General features: G+C 40.5%; 1 protein-coding gene across 22 annotated transcripts in view; it reads left to right on the top strand.

Annotated features, from left to right (window-relative positions):
* The window catches only part of LOC141398711 (uncharacterized), an 85,310-nt gene extending 67,419 nt beyond the window's left edge, over nt 1–17,891 (top strand). For 11 of the 22 annotated variants that reach the window (XM_073976286.1, XM_073976425.1, XM_073976441.1 and 8 more), the window contains 6 exons: nt 5,610–5,752; nt 5,909–6,019; nt 15,330–15,415; nt 15,481–15,597; nt 15,675–17,204; nt 17,295–17,891. In XM_073976286.1, the coding sequence (XP_073832387.1) occupies nt 5,610–5,752; nt 5,909–6,019; nt 15,330–15,415; nt 15,481–15,597; nt 15,675–17,204; nt 17,295–17,597 (2,290 nt within the window). In that variant the 3' untranslated portion in view covers nt 17,598–17,891. Of the gene's footprint in view, nt 1–4,169; nt 4,504–5,609; nt 5,753–5,908; nt 6,020–15,329; nt 15,416–15,480; nt 15,598–15,674; nt 17,205–17,294 lie in introns of all 22 variants that reach the window. The other 11 variants (XM_073976296.1, XM_073976340.1, XM_073976330.1 and 8 more) reach the window with 4 other exon arrangements.
* The last annotated feature ends 1,925 nt before the right edge of the window (nt 17,892–19,816 follow it).

Here is a 19,816-nt window from a genome sequence, read left to right as displayed (position 1 = left end):
GTGTTTGAGGAAGCACCCTACCCATTGAAAAGGGTTTCAGGAAGCACCCTTTCCATTGAAAAGGGTTTCAGGAAGCACCCTTTCCGTTGGAATGGGTTTTAGGAAGCACACTTTCCATAGGAAAGGGTTTTAGGAAGCACCCTTTCAATTGGAAAGGGTCTTAGGAAGCAACCTTTCCATTGGAAAGGGTTTTAGGAAGCACCCTTTCCACTGGAAAGGCTTTTAGGAAGCATCCTTTCCATTGGAAAGGGCTTTGGAAAGCACCCTTTCCATTGGAAAGGGTTTTGGAAAGCACCCTTTCCATTAGAAAAGCTTTAGGAAGCACCCTTACCACAGGAAAGGGGTTTAGGAAGCACCCTTACCACAGGAAAGGGGTTTAGGAAGCACCCTTACCACAGGAAAGGGGTTTAGGAAGCACCCTTACCACAGGAAAGGGTTTTAAGAAGCACCCTTTCCATTGGAAGGGGTTTTAGGAAGCACTGTTTCCATTGGAAAGGGGTTTAGGAAGCACTGTTTCCATTGGAAAGGGGTTTAGGAAGCACTGTTTCCATTGGAAAGGGGTTTAGGAAGCACTGTTTCCATTGGAAAGGGGTTTAGGAAGCACCCTTACCATTGAAAGAGGTTTTGGGAAGCACCTTTCTATTGGAAAGGCTTTTAGGAAGCACCCTTTCATTGGAAAGGGTTATAGGAAGCACCCTTTCATTGGAAAGGGTTATAGGAAGCACCCTTTCATTGGAAAGGGTTATAGGAAGCACCCTTTCATTGGAAAGGGTTATAGGAAGCACCCTTTCATTGGAAAGGGTTATAGGAAGCACCCTTTCATTGGAAAGGGTTATAGGAAGCACCCTTTCATTGGAAAGGGTTATAGGAAGCACCCTTTCATTGGAAAGGGTTATAGGAAGCACCCTTTCATTGGAAAGGGTTATAGGAAGCACCCTTTCATTGGAAAGGGTTATAGGAAGCACCCTTTCCATTGGGAAGGGTTATAGGAAGCACCCTTTCCATTGAGAAGGGTTATAGGAAGCACCCTTTCCATTGGAAAGGGTTATAGGAAGCACCCTTTCCATTGGAAAGGTTTTTGGAAGCACCCTTTCCATTGGAAAGGGTTATAGGAAGCACCCTTTCATTGGAAAGGGTTATAGGAAGCACCCTTTCATTGGAAAGGGTTATAGGAAGCACCCTTTCCATTGGAAAGGGTTATAGGAAGCACCCTTTCCATTGGAAAGGGTTATAGGAAGCACTCTTTCCATTGGAAAGTGTTTGAGGAAGCACCCTTTCCATTGGAAAGTGTTTGAGGAAGCACCCTTTCCATTGGAAAGTGTTTGAGGAAGCACCCTTTCCATAGGAAAGGGTTTTAGGAAGCACCCTTTCCATTGGAATGGGTTTTTGGAAGCACTCTTTCTATTGGAATGGGTTTTAGGAAGCACTCTTTCCATTAGAAAGGGCTTTAAGAAGCACCCTTTCCATTGGAAGGGGTCATAGGAAGCACTCTTTCCATTAGAAGTGGTTTTAGGAAGCATTCTTTCTATTAGAAGTGGTTTTAGGAAGTATTCTTTCCATCGGAAAGGGTTTTAGAAAGCACCCTTTCCATTGGAAAAGGTTTTAGGAAGCACCCTTTCTATTGGAAGGGGTTTTAGGAAGCACCCTTTAAATTGGAAAGGGTTTTAGAAAGCACCCTTTCCATTGGAAAGTATTTTAGAAAGCACCCTTGCCATTGAAAAGTATTTTAGAAAGCACCCTTTCCATTGGAAAGTATTTTAGGATGCACCCTTTCCATTGGAAAGGGTTTTAGGAAGCACCCTTTCCTTTGTAAAGGGTCTTAGGAAGCACCCTTTAATTTTAAAAGGGTCATAATAAGCACCCTTTCCATTGAAAAGGGTTTTAGGAAGCACCCTTTCCATTGGAAGGGGTTTTAGGAAGCACTCCTTCCACTGGAAAAGGTTTTAGGAAGCACCATTTCCTTTGGAAAGGCTCTTAGGAAGCACCTTTTCCATTGGAAAGGGCTTTAGGAAGCAGCCTTTCCATTGGAAAGGGTTTCAGGAAGCACCCTTTCCTTTGGATTCTTTCCTTTTATCTAAACTTATTTTATTTGACCAATATTTTTTGACCAATTCTATGTCACAATAATCTACCCGCTAAAGCAGTGTTTACAATAGCTATCAATGTCATATGACACGAAATAAAACCAGTCCATATCTACCCACATAGACAATGTGGAAGCGTAATTTCACTGCATTTTTGCTGGTGTGGACGCAACAAGTAAATGGCATAAGGGAAATCGCCAATATTACACGCATTAGCGACTGTAAAGCGATGAAAAATTTCAAGTCATATGGAATTGATAGATAGTAGGTCTGTACTATAACATAAAAATTTGTACAAATTCGTACAAATTTTTACTGAATGCTGTTCGATAACAAAATTATCCAGCAAAAGAGAGCGAGTTTGGAGAGATTTTTGGAGAGTTTTGTGACTGAGAACTTGCAAATTTTTGCTGGGAAAATTTGTCGCGCAAAAATTTGCAAGCCTGATCAGCTGACTTTTAATCACCTGTTCAATGTAAACAACTCGAAATGTTAACATTTTTGACCAAGAAAATTTCACAATTGCAATTTTTTTAGATTATAAAGCGTTGTTGATAGTATTAAAGCATTGAATAAGTAAACTGCAATTTTAAAATTTATGTTTTTGTTCCGTTTGGTTTAAAATACACTGTGCAACACTGGAAATGCAAACAACTTCTAATGGGCATTTTCTGAAAGTACATATTGAGACTACAAAAACCTTAATTGGGTTTTGTGTTATTAGATCGGGTTTAGATTTTATGGCCACATCTAAACCGACCTAAAATGAGCCTTTTTTCCAGTGATCGGACCTTTATCTCCGAAACTAATAAGAACTTTGCTTTGCAGTCTTCAGCAACATTGTAGCCCTTTAGTAGTAGAACTTATGTGTCAAACAGATGAACTAGAAAAAGCTGCATCTAGCACATCAAACTCGTTAAAATATAGAAAAGTTTACATAATTTCTGAAATTCTGATCAGTAACAACTAAACTGGTGGGAGTTGAAACAAGTAACCATTCTAAAAATTTTCCAAATAATGCGACCATCAATTCTTCAGAACATTCTGAAACTCTAAAATGGTTATTTCACGTTGTTTAAGGGGTATTTCATAACATACCTTTTACAAAACTTATTTCAAACAATGTTCACACAGGCTGTTTATTCTCATGTTGGGGATTTCAATGAATTATTGAAATATTTACCAAATTGTTGTTGAAAAATTTGCTATAAACAAGGCGATAGAGGCATTTTACAACAATATAATGTTCTGAAGAGTTGTGTATTACATTCCAGAGAATATTTTCCCAATAGGTAACATTAAGAAGAATTTAAAATTTTGGGAGATACGCTGCGAAATATACACAACTTATAGAATTTTTAGATATATTATAAAATTTGAGGCAATAAATGTAGTTTTTCGAGTTTACTATTCCTCCAAATGTTTTCTTCTTGCTCTTATCTACTAGTGTGCTGCAGATGTCAAAACAAGATTCGTATTGGTTTCAGAGATACAGCCCCGATTTGTTTTAAAAAATCGATTTTTAACCATGTTTAGATGAGGCCATAAAAACCGAACCCGATCTAAGAAAACAAAACCCAAATATGGTTTTTGCCTATTGGTCCTCTACTTTCATAAAATTCTGGACAGAAGTTGTTTGCACGCGATTGGCTCAAAAATGTTGCACAGTGATATCAAAAGAAACAAAAACAAATTTCATACATTTTCGGAAAAAGCTGACTTTCTTGCAAGTTTTTGCAATATGTTGTTCGATAACTTTCTGCAATTTTTCTTGCCTGAGAGAGTAAAATTCACTGAGAGAGGTTGCTGGAACTGACTGAGTAATTATTGCTAGGACAGTTATCGTACACACCTAGTGTAAACTACCTCTAAGTTCGGCCATTTTTATACAAAAGGGATTTGTTATAATAAATCAATGAACTAATTTCATTCAATTGATGAAAGTAAAATTTGGACAAAACACATCATTTTTTGGGACTTCACTTGCAGCTATAAAAATATTATGTTAACAAATTACCTACATTTTGCCAATTTATTTTATGTCAAATTTAACGGATATTTATCTTCTTATGTTTTTATTAAAAGTCAATAAGAAACGTTAAAAAATAACAAAAATTCCAAAGAAATCAATAGAAAAATACCCCCCAATAGAAATCAAAACAATGTTTTGAACACACTTAACTATGACTGTTAAAATATTAAAGTAAAAATTGAATTATTATCCAATCACGTCGTAAATACAAATAACAACATAATACGGCAGAGGAAGTACCGCGAAAAAAGAAGGTGTATTTTACACGCACAACCAACCAAAAACAACAAAACAAACAACGCCAAGTGAAGTTGCCTCTTTTTGTCCACATCATTAAACAATTATGGAGGCGAAAAGTAAATCATCATCAAACGGTTTAAAAAATGGGTAAATATCATATTGACATACATACATATACACGTAAGTCGATATTTAGTAAATGGAACGGTGGAACCAATTTATAATAAACACAATATGCGTATATGGGATTTATTAGTGTCATGGTGGAATAAGAAGATGTTACATCAAATCATACAAAACGTCAAATTTGCTCACAATAATGCATTACTGTGAATTGCTTGTTTACATTTTGTATGTGATTTTTCACAATAATGCATTTTGACGATATGAAGATCAGCTGTTTTTGCCGCTGTACCTGTATTATTGTGCCATGATTAGTGTGACATATTTTTAATATTAGGGTCTGTTCATGGCACATTTGGGTCCATCACTGCCAAATGAGTACTTTTTTCACTACTAAATAGTACTGGAACATTATTGTGTGCCTCAAAGCATGAACAATCAAACTTCCATCGTGGCGCATTTACACTATAGATGTACATAAACCCCCCTTTATTTATAACCATGTTATTTTAATCCTTCTCTCTCCTAATAATTCAGACCCCCCTTAAAATTATAATAAAAGGAAGTATAAAGGTGCTATTATCAACACTCAAATTTCCATCATGGCGCATTTACACTATAGATTTAGATAGACTCTCCTTTCGTTATAGCCATTGTATTATATCCTTCTCGCACCTAACAAAATCAGGCTCCCTTTAAAATTATAATAAAAGCAAGTATAAATGTGCTATTATCATCACTCAAACTTCCATGAAGGTGCATTTACACCATAGATGCAGACATCATGTGTAATTGCCAACCTCTACCGGTCATTATAACCATGTTTAACTGTAGTAATTTGTGGTTAAATTTGGGTGTGTAATCTTTTCACATTATGTTTTTTCATACCCAACAATTAAACAATTAGTTGAGTAAGACTGTGTAATTATTTTAATAACAAATTCATCATAAGCATGAACATCATTATCATTGACATCATCACTATCATCATTATTGGCATTATTGAATACAGTACTGCAATCTGACAAAGAAAGGTTCCCTAAACCAAATTGATGTGAAACTATTTTTTTTCAATTTTGTAATTCGCTTTTTCAATTTGTTTTCTCTTCTCCCTCTCTTTTTTGTTACAGATCAATTAATGACCGGCCATTGTTTATGCAAAATGGTAACCGACGCTTCTCAATCAGTGCTGGTGATCCACAGGAAATTAGCAATTTTCGTCGAGCATTGCCGCAATTTTTAGCCGTTAGTGTTAAAAATATTTTACTTTTTGGTAAATAACTTAAATAACAATTAATTTATTTATTTTTTAATGTGTTTTTGTGTGTCTGTGCTTGTCTTTGTGTTGTGTAATAAATAAATTATTTGTTTTCATTTATTTTGGCTTTATTTCTTATTTTGTGTATTGTTTTTTTGTTTTTTCTTTCAGTGTATGGTATGACCTTGGGATTTCCAACCATTGTTATACCAGCCATCCAAGGTGGTGATGGCCGAGAACCCAGCGATATTGTTTTAAATAAGGATGAAATATCATGGTTTAGTAAGTAAAATTTAAACTACATTTACACCGCCACCAAAATATTCAAAAGTATTGACAAATTAAGGGAAAGGGTCTAACAAAGCACCCTTTCTTTTAGAAAGGGTCTAACAAAGCACCCTTTCTTTTAGAAAGGGTCTAACAAAGCACCCTTTCTTTTAGAAAGGGTCTAACAAAGCACCCTTTCTTTTAGAAAGGGTCTAACAAAGCACCCTTTCTTTTAGAAAGGGTCTAACAAAGCACCCTTTCTTTTAGAAAGGGTCTAACAAAGCACCCTTTCTTTTAGAAAGGGTCTAACAAAGCACCCTTTCTTTTAGAAAGGGTCTAACAAAGCACCCTTTCTTTTAGAAAGGGTCTAACAAAGCACCCTTTCTTTTAGAAAGGGTCTAACAAAGCACCCTTTCTTTTAGAAAGGGTCTAACAAAGCACCCTTTCTTTTAGAAAGGGTCTAACAAAGCACCCTTTCTTTTAGAAAGGGTCTAACAAAGCACCCTTTCTTTTAGAAAGGGTCTAACAAAGCACCCTTTCTTTTAGAAAGGGTCTAACAAAGCACCCTTTCTTTTAGAAAGGGTCTAACAAAGCACCCTTTCTTTTAGAAAGGGTCTAACAAAGCACCCTTTCTTTTAGAAAGGGTCTAACAAAGCACCCTTTCTTTTAGAAAGGGTCTAACAAAGCACCCTTTCTTTTAGAAAGGGTCTAACAAAGCACCCTTTCTTTTAGAAAGGGTCTAACAAAGCACCCTTTCTTTTAGAAAGGGTCTAACAAAGCACCCTTTCTTTTAGAAAGGGTCTAACAAAGCACCCTTTCTTTTAGAAAGGGTCTAACAAAGCACCCTTTCTTTTAGAAAGGGTCTAACAAAGCACCCTTTCTTTTAGAAAGGGTCTAACAAAGCACCCTTTCTTTTAGAAAGGGTCTAACAAAGCACCCTTTCTTTTAGAAAGGGTCTAACAAAGCACCCTTTCTTTTAGAAAGGGTCTAACAAAGCACCCTTTCTTTTAGAAAGGGTCTAACAAAGCACCCTTTCTTTTAGAAAGGGTCTAACAAAGCACCCTTTCTTTTAGAAAGGGTCTAACAAAGCACCCTTTCTTTTAGAAAGGGTCTAACAAAGCACCCTTTCTTTTAGAAAGGGTCTAACAAAGCACCCTTTCTTTTAGAAAGGGTCTAACAAAGCACCCTTTCTTTTAGAAAGGGTCTAACAAAGCACCCTTTCTTTTAGAAAGGGTCTAACAAAGCACCCTTTCTTTTAGAAAGGGTCTAACAAAGCACCCTTTCTTTTAGAAAGGGTCTAACAAAGCACCCTTTCTTTTAGAAAGGGTCTAACAAAGCACCCTTTCTTTTAGAAAGGGTCTAACAAAGCACCCTTTCTTTTAGAAAGGGTCTAACAAAGCACCCTTTCTTTTAGAAAGGGTCTAACAAAGCACCCTTTCTTTTAGAAAGGGTCTAACAAAGCACCCTTTCTTTTAGAAAGGGTCTAACAAAGCACCCTTTCTTTTAGAAAGGGTCTAACAAAGCACCCTTTCTTTTAGAAAGGGTCTAACAAAGCACCCTTTCTTTTAGAAAGGGTCTAACAAAGCACCCTTTCTTTTAGAAAGGGTCTAACAAAGCACCCTTTCTTTTAGAAAGGGTCTAACAAAGCACCCTTTCTTTTAGAAAGGGTCTAACAAAGCACCCTTTCTTTTAGAAAGGGTCTAACAAAGCACCCTTTCTTTTAGAAAGGGTCTAACAAAGCACCCTTTCTTTTAGAAAGGGTCTAACAAAGCACCCTTTCTTTTAGAAAGGGTCTAACAAAGCACCCTTTCTTTTAGAAAGGGTCTAACAAAGCACCCTTTCTTTTAGAAAGGGTCTAACAAAGCACCCTTTCTTTTAGAAAGGGTCTAACAAAGCACCCTTTCTTTTAGAAAGGGTCTAACAAAGCACCCTTTCTTTTAGAAAGGGTCTAACAAAGCACCCTTTCTTTTAGAAAGGGTCTAACAAAGCACCCTTTCTTTTAGAAAGGGTCTAACAAAGCACCCTTTCTTTTAGAAAGGGTCTAACAAAGCACCCTTTCTTTTAGAAAGGGTCTAACAAAGCACCCTTTCTTTTAGAAAGGGTCTAACAAAGCACCCTTTCTTTTAGAAAGGGTCTAACAAAGCACCCTTTCTTTTAGAAAGGGTCTAACAAAGCACCCTTTCTTTTAGAAAGGGTCTAACAAAGCACCCTTTCTTTTAGAAAGGGTCTAACAAAGCACCCTTTCTTTTAGAAAGGGTCTAACAAAGCACCCTTTCTTTTAGAAAGGGTCTAACAAAGCACCCTTTCTTTTAGAAAGGGTCTAACAAAGCACCCTTTCTTTTAGAAAGGGTCTAACAAAGCACCCTTTCTTTTAGAAAGGGTCTAACAAAGCACCCTTTCTTTTAGAAAGGGTCTAACAAAGCACCCTTTCTTTTAGAAAGGGTCTAACAAAGCACCCTTTCTTTTAGAAAGGGTCTAACAAAGCACCCTTTCTTTTAGAAAGGGTCTAACAAAGCACCCTTTCTTTTAGAAAGGGTCTAACAAAGCACCCTTTCTTTTAGAAAGGGTCTAACAAAGCACCCTTTCTTTTAGAAAGGGTCTAACAAAGCACCCTTTCTTTTAGAAAGGGTCTAACAAAGCACCCTTTCTTTTAGAAAGGGTCTAACAAAGCACCCTTTCTTTTAGAAAGGGTCTAACAAAGCACCCTTTCTTTTAGAAAGGGTCTAACAAAGCACCCTTTCTTTTAGAAAGGGTCTAACAAAGCACCCTTTCTTTTAGAAAGGGTCTAACAAAGCACCCTTTCTTTTAGAAAGGGTCTAACAAAGCACCCTTTCTTTTAGAAAGGGTCTAACAAAGCACCCTTTCTTTTAGAAAGGTCTAGGTTAGGTTAGGTTAAAGGTTGCGCAGCTGTCATGTTGACAGCCACTTCACTCAGAGACCGTGTGGTCCATTGTGTTCATCCTATTAAAGTACTGAAAGGAAGAGAAGATAGATAACTTGGACAGAAGGATAAAGATGTGTATAGGGTTTTGAGAGAGATATTTGAGATTTAGGTTAATTGTTCTCGCTGTCTTGCACGGCGCGATCGATTTCCGCCCAATACGAATTTAGGCGACTGCAATATCCCGAGCGTAGTTGAGCCAAAACTACTCTGGTTTGTCGTGGCAGCTGACGCTCCTCAGCTGCGATAGATGGAGGATGTACTCCGAGTACTTTATTCACACTATAATTGCTTAAGGCCTTGGCAACTGCGTCCGTGTGAATGCTATCCAATCCTGCTTGATATGTTGTTGATCTAGGGGTTCTCTCCTGTATCGTTGGACCTCTCCCTCTAGAGCATGGATATCCTTCCTGATCTCCCTGAATGGGCCGGGCCTACCCACAAGATGGTGATTGGGATGGCTCACACGATAACATCCAAGCAGGTACTGCAACGAAAGCATCTCATTGTGTTGCTTTACAGAAAGCATTTTTGCCTCCTCATGTAGATGGTCCACTGAAGATTTGAGGAGGCACCCTGTCGCTGTTCTCAGGGCGGCATTCTGGCAAGTTTGAATCTTTTTCCAGTTCGAATCACACAATCTCGGGGACCAGACTGGAGCCGCATAGCTTACCACAGACCGACCTATCGCGTTATACGTGGCCAACAAGGTTTCTTTATCTGCACCCCAAGTGCTGCCGGCCAGGGGCTTGAGGACCTTGTTCCTACATTTCAACTTGTCGCAGATAGCTGTGGCGTGTGCGCACGACGTGAATGTAGTGTCGAATGTGACCCCTAAAATTTTAGGGCAATTTGTGGTCGGAATTCTGCTACCGTCGACCACGACATTCAACTCACGTCCAAACTGCGCTGTCCATGTGGTGAACAGAGTGGCTGTAGATTTTGTGGGGGAAATCTGCATATTCCTCGAATGGAAAAAGTGGTAAGATCGGTTAAATAGTTGTTCAGTCTCTCACAGATGTCATCAGGATAGGTACCCGACGCCGCATACGTCACGATCTCAATGCCGTCTGGAGGGGGTGGAATACAGGAGAGGTAGAGGTTAAACAGTTCCGGAGATATCACCCCACCTTGGGGAACTCCCTGTTTCACTCTACGGGGTTTGGACTTCTTATTCCTGAATTCCACGTACGACTGGCGTCCACACATATGGTTGACTATCCAACGTTTCAAGCTTGGCCGGAGGGCTGTCTGCTCAATGTCCTCAAACAACGTGGAGTGCCTGACTGTATCAAAGGCTTTTGATAAGTCAAGCGCCACCATCGCTGTTCTATCGCACTACCGTCTCTGATTGAGTCCTTTACAGATATATGTGGTAATGGCGTGCAGCGCTGTTGTCGTGCTGTGCTGCTTACGGAATCCATGTTAATGATCGGCAACTTGATAGCTATTTCTGATACTGGGGAGGATCAAGGCCTCAAGTGTCTTTGCTACGGGCGACAAAAGCGAAATCGGTCTGTACGATTCACTTTTGCTGGCATCCTTGCCTGGTTTCCGTAGTGGGACCACCCCTCCCATTTTCCAGACTTCGGGAACAACGAGGGTGGCTAGCGACAAGTTGAAGACTTTGGTGAGATACTCGACTCCCGGCTCATCCAGCTGCTTCAACATTACCATGGAGATTCCATCAGGGCCTAACGCTTTTGATGATTTTGCGTTCCTGATGGCATTGGCAACATCATCCATTGTAAATTGTGGTGGTTCATCCTCGGCAGGAAGAGATCTGATGCGACGTAATACTCTTCTCTTCGCCCTGTCACTCTCGGGATGCTCGACAAACTGTCGATTGAAATTACTTGCGCACCTCTTCGGGTCAGTCAACGTAACGTCGCCAAACGTGACTGAGGTCCTATCTTCCCTTCTTCCAGGGTTCGAGAGTGACTTAACCGTTGCCCACAATTCACCTATACCGGCTCCAATGTTGCAGCTCTTCAGATGATTTAACCATTTGTTCCGCTTATGCTCGCCGACCAGCCTGTTAACTTCCAGTGTCAGCTCCCTGACTCTGGGGTCATTGGGGTTGATACGACGAAGCTCATCACGCTCATTTGCTAATCCCGTCGCCTCTGCTGGGAAATTTGGTCTTACTTCGGGTATTCGACCAGCAGGGATATGGCGAGCGGCTGCAGCAGTGATGATGTCCCGGAACGTCCTTTCCGCTACCCGAACATCAGAAGGATTGGGCAATTCTCTGAAGCGGTGATTGGTTAACTCTCTGAAACTCGGCCAATCTGCTTTTTTATGATTGACGAACGTGCGGCGTTCAGAGGTGATGAAGTCGGGTGGTCTGCTAATGGAGACAATTATGGGGAGATGGGCTGATCCAAGGGAAATGACGGGTTGCCAGGTAACGTCATTTGTCAGACCAGGTGACACGATGGTTATGTCAGGCAAACTGTGACACTCTCCTCTAATTCTGGTAGGGGCGTCCTCATTGACCGTACAAAACGTAGAGCTATCAATCTGCTCAGCCAGCGCTGTAACTCTCTGGTCATTTCCGAGGGCCGAATGCCACATCTCATGATGCGCATTAAAATCCCCCAGGACCAGACGATTATGACCTTGCAAGAGCGGGCTAATGTCAGGCCTATAATCAGGGATACAGCTATTTCTCGGCGGGATGTATACATTCAGCAACTCTATCTCGGCAGCTCCACACCTGACTGCTACCCCCATACATTCCATGTACGAGTGATTAGAGACAGGCTCAAGCGAGATAGGTCTGTATTGGACAGTCTGGTGCAATAGGAAAGCTAATCCCCCACCTCCACTTCTGGTGCGATCTTTCCTTAGCATATTGTAACCATCAAATGCTCTGAGCTGTGGTTGTCGTTCAGCTTGGTTTCTTGCATCGCAGCGACCTTGATGTTCTTCCGACTCATAAAATCTACTATCTCCTCGATCTTACCTCGGAGTCCATTGCAATTCAATAGCAAAAAGGCTGCATTTTCGGGGATTGGGACAACAACGGCTGGTTCTGCAATGACCCGTGATGATTCCAACCGCTAGTTTCATGTCGGATTTGATCATGTAGTTCTTCGTTTGGAGAGAATGGGCCAGATTGCCTTGGAAATCTTACAACCAGGTTCGTGGTGCCAGATCTGGCTAGTATTATCTCGATATTTTTGTGCCAATTGTCTCATGAAGTGGCGTAGAGGTGGCTTGATCGAGTTGTCGACTTCAACGTAGGTTGACTCCGATCCGCAACGCACCAGTTCATCCACTTTTTCATGTCGATGTTTCAATGGCCCGGAACCCAACACAAGATAACGATTGATTTTAGCGCCTCCAAGGCCTTTATACCATCTAAAACTGCAGCAGAACCGATAGAGTGGGATTTAAAGCCCAGAACAGAATCAATCGTCGCTTGCTTTGCTTGCTTCCCAAATGTCAAATTATAAAGGAATGCCAGAGCCTCCTAAAGGGGAACGCAGGCGGATTTACAAAGAGGCTCTGGCATTTCTTTATAATTTGACATTTGGGGAAGCAAGCAAAGTAAGAGACTATTGATTCTGTTTTGGCCTTAAGTGATTTGAGGGCCGCTTGGCTAGCAACATAGTCACCGGTCCAACTATATCCCTTTTCATGTTGCTTATCAGTTCTGTAGCCTTACTGACCGCAAATATCTCAGCCTGGAAGACACTACAATTTTCGTTCAACCTGTATGCGAGACGTATATTGAGGGTATCGCTGTAGACGCCTGCTCTTGTTCCCATTTTCATCTTTGAGCCGTCGTTATATACTCCTATACCGGGTAGAGGTGGGGAGTTGTAGGTCCAAACATCTCTGTGGGGTATTTGTACTTTTACCTCGTCGAAGTGTAGTTGTGGGGATATGAAATCAATGATTACCTTCGATCCATGTGGTAGTTCTGATCGTCGTAAGATTACAGCGTGACCATGCTCAGAGTTGCGCCATGAGTTTGTCTCCTTTAGTCGGAAAGCACTCTTGGCCGCCAGCTCCTATACCACCAGATTCAATGGGTTTAGATCAAGTAGTGCATTGAGGGCAGCTTGCGGAGTGCTTCTCATGGCACCGGTGATTAGTAGTGATCCTGATCTTTGGACGTTGTTTGTTTTATGAAGAAGTGATTTCTTACTCAAAGCTTTCCACCATACCAGAGAACCATAGGTAAGAATTGGGCGTACTATGGTCGTAAAGATCCAATGGATGAACTGTGGTTTCAGACCCCAACTCTTACCAATAGAATTCTGGCAAGAATAAAGAGCTATTAGACCTCTCTTGTCACGTTCCTTGACATTCCTTTTCCACGTTAATTGGTGGTCCAGGATAATGCCGAGGTACTTGGCTTCCAAGGAGAGTTCTAGGGTGACTCCATCAAGCATTGGTAGGGTGAATGCTTCGACTTTTCTCTTGTTCGTGAACAGAACCAGCCCTGTCTTAGATGGGTTCACTCCAAGACCATTGTAGTGTGCCCATCTCGATATTTTGACTAGAGTTCCTTGCATGAGTTCTAAAAGTGTTTGTGGGAATTTTCCGTTGATCGCTATGACCACGTCGTCAGCATAAGCTATCGTCTTTATTCGTAGTTTGTCAAATTCCTTAGGTATTTCGTTTATCACCAGAAGCCACAGAAGTAGTGATAAAAACCGACCTTGTGGTGTGCCCCTGGTAACAGACTTCCGAATGGAATTCTCACCGATGGTTGAGTTGATTATCCTGCTGCAGAGCATTCCGTCAATCCAGTTGATCAGCGTAGAAGAAATACCTGAGTTGGAGAGTGCATTGTGGATTGATTCAAGCTTAACGTTATTAAAGGCACCTTCTATGTCAAGAAAGGCTGCTAACGTGTAACTTGAGCCCTCCATATTCCTCTCAATAAGATCTACCACGTCATTTAGTGCTGTCTCCACCGATTTGCCTCTGATTTGGGCAGGACTTATAGCAGTACTTGGGAGGCTGGCCCTGATTCCAAGGTCCAGCAGTCTTTCTAAGGTTTTTAATAGAAAGGAAGATAGGCTGATCGGTCTAAAGTCTTTAGGAAGTGTGTGACTTGACTTCCCCGCTTTGGGATGTATGTCACAGTAACCTCTCGCCATAGAGCCGGAGTGAGCGATAGGCGTAGACAAGCTCTGAAAATGTTGTCCAGACGTGGGATCAATGCCTCCAGTGCGTTTTGTAGCATTGCAGGAAAGATACCATCTGGACCAGGTGATTTAAAGAGCTTGAATGTATTTATCGCCCAGGATGTCTTCGGTCGGATAATGATCTCCTCGATAACCCTCATATCCCCATTGGCTTGGTTGCTTACGATTGGAGCGCTAGAGCGTTCTGGTGCATCCATGCAGTTGGGGAAGTGGGTATTGGATAGGAGATCTAGAGTTTCTAGACCGGAGTTAGTCCACGTGCGATATCCTCTTTTTTCCTTACCAGAGAGAGTCTCAGAGCTGATTGAGGCGGTGGCAGCCTTTTCGATCACGGTATTGGTCGGGGTTTCCTCCTCAATAGCATCTTGCCTCGGGAGACTTGGTTTATCGGCTACGGCAGATACCATTGGAACATCCGTTGGTCCCGACCCCAAGGAGCTATGTGTCTCCGTCGAGGTAGAGGCCAGCCCATCGACGATCACACTTGCCGGAATGACGGTGGTATCCATTTCATCGTCCGATGAGCTGTCCTCGGCCCCAGTGGAAGCACCACCCTGACTGAGGCTCAGGGCCAGCGTCTGTTCCAGTAGTGCTAGGATTTGTCGGCTTTGTTCAGTCAAACTGTCCTTGATTATTCTTAGACAGGGTGTATCTTGTCGGTCCCCAGCCGAAACTTGCGTCCCATCAACCGTTGACTGGGTTTCCTTAACATTTGGTTTTTCCAATTCATTAACCGTGGGCATTGCAGAGTTGTCATCATTAGTTTTAGGTGTGTTTGTGTTGTTTTTATTTAATTTAGTAGAACCCATATGTCATTGAATTTGCGGAGGTCAACCATGACATAGCCCTCCAATACCATGGTAAAGACTTGACAACTATGTCTATACTGCATTGAGGCGCCCAGATTTTCAAGGGGGCTCCGTTCTAATACAGTTGGTATCCTAACTGCAAACCTTAAAACACCGATAGGCACGTGCTCGCCTGACACCCCGGCGTTAGGGGATCTCGAAGATTCGTAGGAGATCACTATGTGGATAACCTTTGGTCGGTAAGGGCCTCCACCGTTCAATATTTTTAGAATGTTGAAAGAGGGAGGTCGTGGCCTTAAGCCCCCGCATCGCGTCATGATTGTTATCCCTGGCGGGGGAACAAAGCACCCTTTCTTTTAGAAATCAACAATATCTCATTTACAATATTTTCAATATTTTTTCTCCAGGTTCTATTAATTTAATATGCGTACCCTTGGGTTGCTTGTTTTCGGGTATGCTAACCCAGCCCATTGGCAAACGGAGAGCGATGCAGGTAACCTTTAAGTTCTTCAGGCTTTCAAAACAGCAACTAATCCCTCTCAATGTCTTACTTTGCAGTTTGTCAATTTGCCCATATTGGCATCATGGCTTCTATTTCATTTTTCCAGCAGGACGGAACATCTGTATGCAGCCTTGTGTTTAAGCGGTCTGGGAGGTGGTCTCATGGAGGCACCGGTATGTATTCGAAGTGATTTTTATAGCACTCAAAATCCACTAATTCTCATGATTTTTTTCTGTTTCTTTTGCCTTAGGTCCTGACCTATGTTGCCGAAATAACAGAACCAAAATATCGTGGCATTCTGTCGGCCTTGGGTTCAACTTGTGTCATTACCGGTGTGTTTATACAATTCATAATGGGTTCTCTAATGGATTGGCGTACAATTGCTGCGGTGAGTTCAGCATTTCCTGTAATCTCCATTATTGCGTTGTGTTTCATACCCGAGTCACCAACGTGGCTGATACGTGAGGAGCGTTTTAGAGAGGCTGTTAAATCACTGCAATGGCTGAGAGGTTGGGTACCGGAACATAAAATCGAAGAGGAGTTTAATCGTCTTTACAATGAGTTGATAACCCAACCAGCCATGGAGAATCAAGCTGAGCTTGATCAAATGCAAGGCAAAAAACCGGGATATTTCCATCGTTTTGTGGTGTTCCGCAAGCGCTCGTTTTTGGTTCCCTTTCTCTTGGTGGCATTTACATTTTTTGTGGGTCATTTCTCGGGCAAGACATCTCTGCAGACATATGCGGTGCAAATTTTCCATACACTTAAGGCTCCCATAAATAAATATCATGCCACAATTCTGCTGGGCATGGCGGAGATGGTGGCCACAGTTTTGTGTGTGTTCCTGATACATTTTACCGGCAAAAGACCTTTGGTTTTAATGTCCACCATTGGTGTGGGCATTTGTTTGTTTGGCACTGCCACCTATGCTCATTATCTGAAGGTTGTTCCAGGTTTTGCTGTCAACAATGTGGTGGTGAATGCCTCCTCAATTGTACCCAAGGATAGTATTATTACAAGGGATAATATAACAGAGATTTTTAAGACCGAAGAAAATGCATTGCTTTTGAAGGCTCCCCAACTAGAGGAGATGACCACAATAATGCCAGAGCTGACAGAGGATATGTTAGCAGAGCACAACCGAACAGCCCGGGATGTGGCTGCAGCTGCAACAACAACTGTGGAGCCTTATAATGTCACATTTGCCGATGAAGATGATTTGGACTTTGAAGATTTGGAAAAATCGAATTTCACGGAGACGGCCACAGAAGACATCTTTGACCTCGAAGATTCCCAAGAAGTGACAATGGAGGAAACAACAACCCTTTTTGAAGATTTGACAACAATTTTAACACCCACAAAGTCCACAACAGAAGCTCCCTTGCCCAACGTAACACCCGGTGATGATGATACGGAGAAAACTCTTCACGAAAAGGTTAAAGATGAACTGCTGATAACTGTGCCCAAACAAGAAATGAATAATTTGGTGTGGATTCCCCTTATACTGTTATTGGGTGCTGCCTTTTTTGCCCACCTGGGTATTAGAATGATACCATGGATTCTAATTGGTGAGGTTTTTCCAGCCTCTGTGCGTAGTACAGCCTCCGGATTGGTCAGCGGTTTGGGCTATATCTTTGGTTTCTTGGCAAATAAACTATTTTTGCAAATGTTAACGCTGCTCACCATGCCTGGAACGTTTTGGTTTTATTCTGCTGTGGCTTTTGTTGGTTGTATTACATTATATTTTACACTACCCGAAACGGAGGGTAGGACATTGGGAGTAAGTAAAAAAAATTATAAAAGCTTATGTTATATATAACCTTATATATAACCTTAACCTTATATACAATCTCTCTTCCTTGTTTTGCAGGAAATTGAAGCCCACTTCTCCAAAAAGTCACCCACAAATCTTTTGTGTAAAAAACAACAAAAACTGGAAAAAGAACAAAAGAAACAGCAGGCAGAAAGTGAAAGTGGTTACCCTTATCCTCTACAACCTGAACATTTAGAGAATCTACAAATACCTATTGGTCCCTATACAGAGGCCAAAATAATCCAGCTGCAGCAAAGTGATTTTCTACCAAATCTTCATCGAAGAAATGAATCGAATGGCGGGGCAAGTGGTATTAGCAATATGGCCTATGAAGAAGAAAGTAATACCACACATTTGTAGTTCGAGTGGGCTACATATTCAGAGTTAATTGTTCACCCGCCTCAAAGAAGAGTGTATAAGACGACGATGACGTAGAGAGTATTTAAGTATTATTTAATCTAGTAGGAAAAAAAAATTACGTAAACAGTCACTTAACCTAAAAAAAACCACACACACAACAGCACATTTATAATTAAGAACCATCCCAAAAAATGTAATAAAGAGTTACAATTAATGCTCTGTTGTGATTTAATATGTGATTACGAAAAAACAATAAAAATAATAAAATTATTTTTATAATTAAACATGAAAAAAGTGAGGTTATGTTTTTTTTTTAAATTATTCCTTGGCGCTTCTTATGTATCCAATGCAACCTTCACCTAAGGCCATGTTTATATTATAGCCCTTTACAGGTTAACCTTCTTAATGAGGATTTATTTGACGTATACGCAAGGGAGTTGACATTTGAAACCAAGTGTAAATGCTTGAGCATGATGAATGACTGAATGGTAAAAATGAACGGCAAGCAAGCATGGCGATAATAATACGGTTACATTAAGCCCTAAACACATCCAATGTTGAGCTATGGAATTGACATCTGAAACCCAAACGCGTAAATCCGGTTAAGTGTAGCCGGCGGTATAAGAAGTCGTTTTAGTAAGTTTACATTTACGAAATCCACTCGAGTTCAACTGTCAATTCCATCGCTTAAACGTCTGAGATGAGTTTTGACGTATATGCAAATGAATTGACAGTTGAAATCGAGGGGATTTCGTAAATGTAAACCAAGCATTACATCAGTTGTTCAAAATCAGTCTAAACGTCAAAATTTGTTCACAATAACACATTACTGTGAATTGCTTGTTGACGTTGTGACAACTGGAATGATCATTAGCTCTTTGTGGAGTAGTATCTATGTCCCAATTTACATTAGGCGAGTTTACTTGCGGCAATTGTCAGTTTGTAGGTGAGAGAGGGTGCTGAGAGGCAAAGGGTTACCATATGCCTCACCTCTCTCTCCTACAAAATGACAATTGCCGCAAGTAAACTCGCCCAATGTAAATTGGGACTATATTAGCTTTGTTCCTTTACTTTTTTAATGGTAAGGGTGGTAAAAGAGAAAAGTGTCAAAATTGCTCTCTCATGAACATTTTTACCAGAAAAGTAAAGGAACGGAAAAATGGTAGATCTGGCAGCAATGTCAAAAAGAAACATAAAAAAATCAATTTTCGTCTTTTATTTCACAGTTTTGAATTTAGTTTTGTCAGCTTTCGACTTTTTCTTCTGTTTTTCGTCCATTTTCTTTTTCATTGTGAAATAATCGTCAAACAAAAGTCGAAAAATCAGTTCTGCCATTTTTACCTGCAGAAATTTTGCTGGTAGCCTGTGGTAGAAGAGAAAGCCATTTTCGCCCTCTCTCCACTCTCACTCTCTTAAAAATTGCTTCCAGTTTTGCCACTTTTTGGGGTTAAGGAACGCTTTGCAGATTAAAAATGGTAACAAATGGTAAAATGGTAACCTCAGGTAAGTAAAGGAACACAGCTATTAATGTCCCATGATGAAATTAAAAGCTGGCGTAAAACGCCAGCATCGTGGTATCAATCTGTCAATTTTGTATGAAAACATAAGCAAAGGTGTTGTTGTTAGCTTTGTTACCGTACTTCTAAATAGTAAACCTCGTAAAAGAGAGAAAGGGAGACAAATTGTTTTCACACAAAAGTTTTTTTCAAAAAGTTCGGGAACGCAAAAATGGGAAAAACGTCAAAAAAGCTGGAACAAATGTCAAACAAAACCATATTACTATTTTTACACTCTCAAATTTGTCGAGTAAAAAGTTTTTAAAGAGAGCGTCATTCAGCGCCGTTTTTGTTTAAAGAGAAATCAACATTTTACAACTTTTTTGTGTACGGGAACGGGTTTTCGGGTAAAATGTGAAAAGTCGTAGAAATTGTAAAAACTTTTTAGTTCTGGAACGTTACCTGGGGCTCAATTCTGTTTCTATGAAACTGTGAAATGAAAAATTTTATAAAGGAAATAAATGTCAAATGAAAAAAAAATTATAAAGAATATATTTTTCATTTCAAATTTTCATAGAACAAGAATCCAGCCCCTGGTAAATAGATCTTGATTTACACTAAATTGTCAAATGTGAACGTTGTATTCATCGCACAATAATACAGGTACAATCCCAAAAATAGGTGATTATCATTCTGGTTGTCAAAATGCATTATTATACCCTC

Source organism: Musca autumnalis, unplaced genomic scaffold (genome assembly GCF_047663935.1).
Source record: "Musca autumnalis isolate F117 unplaced genomic scaffold, ASM4766393v1 scaffold_1, whole genome shotgun sequence".
Classification (NCBI taxonomy): domain Eukaryota; kingdom Metazoa; phylum Arthropoda; class Insecta; order Diptera; family Muscidae; genus Musca; species Musca autumnalis.
This window is presented reverse-complemented; position numbering and strand designations above follow the sequence as displayed.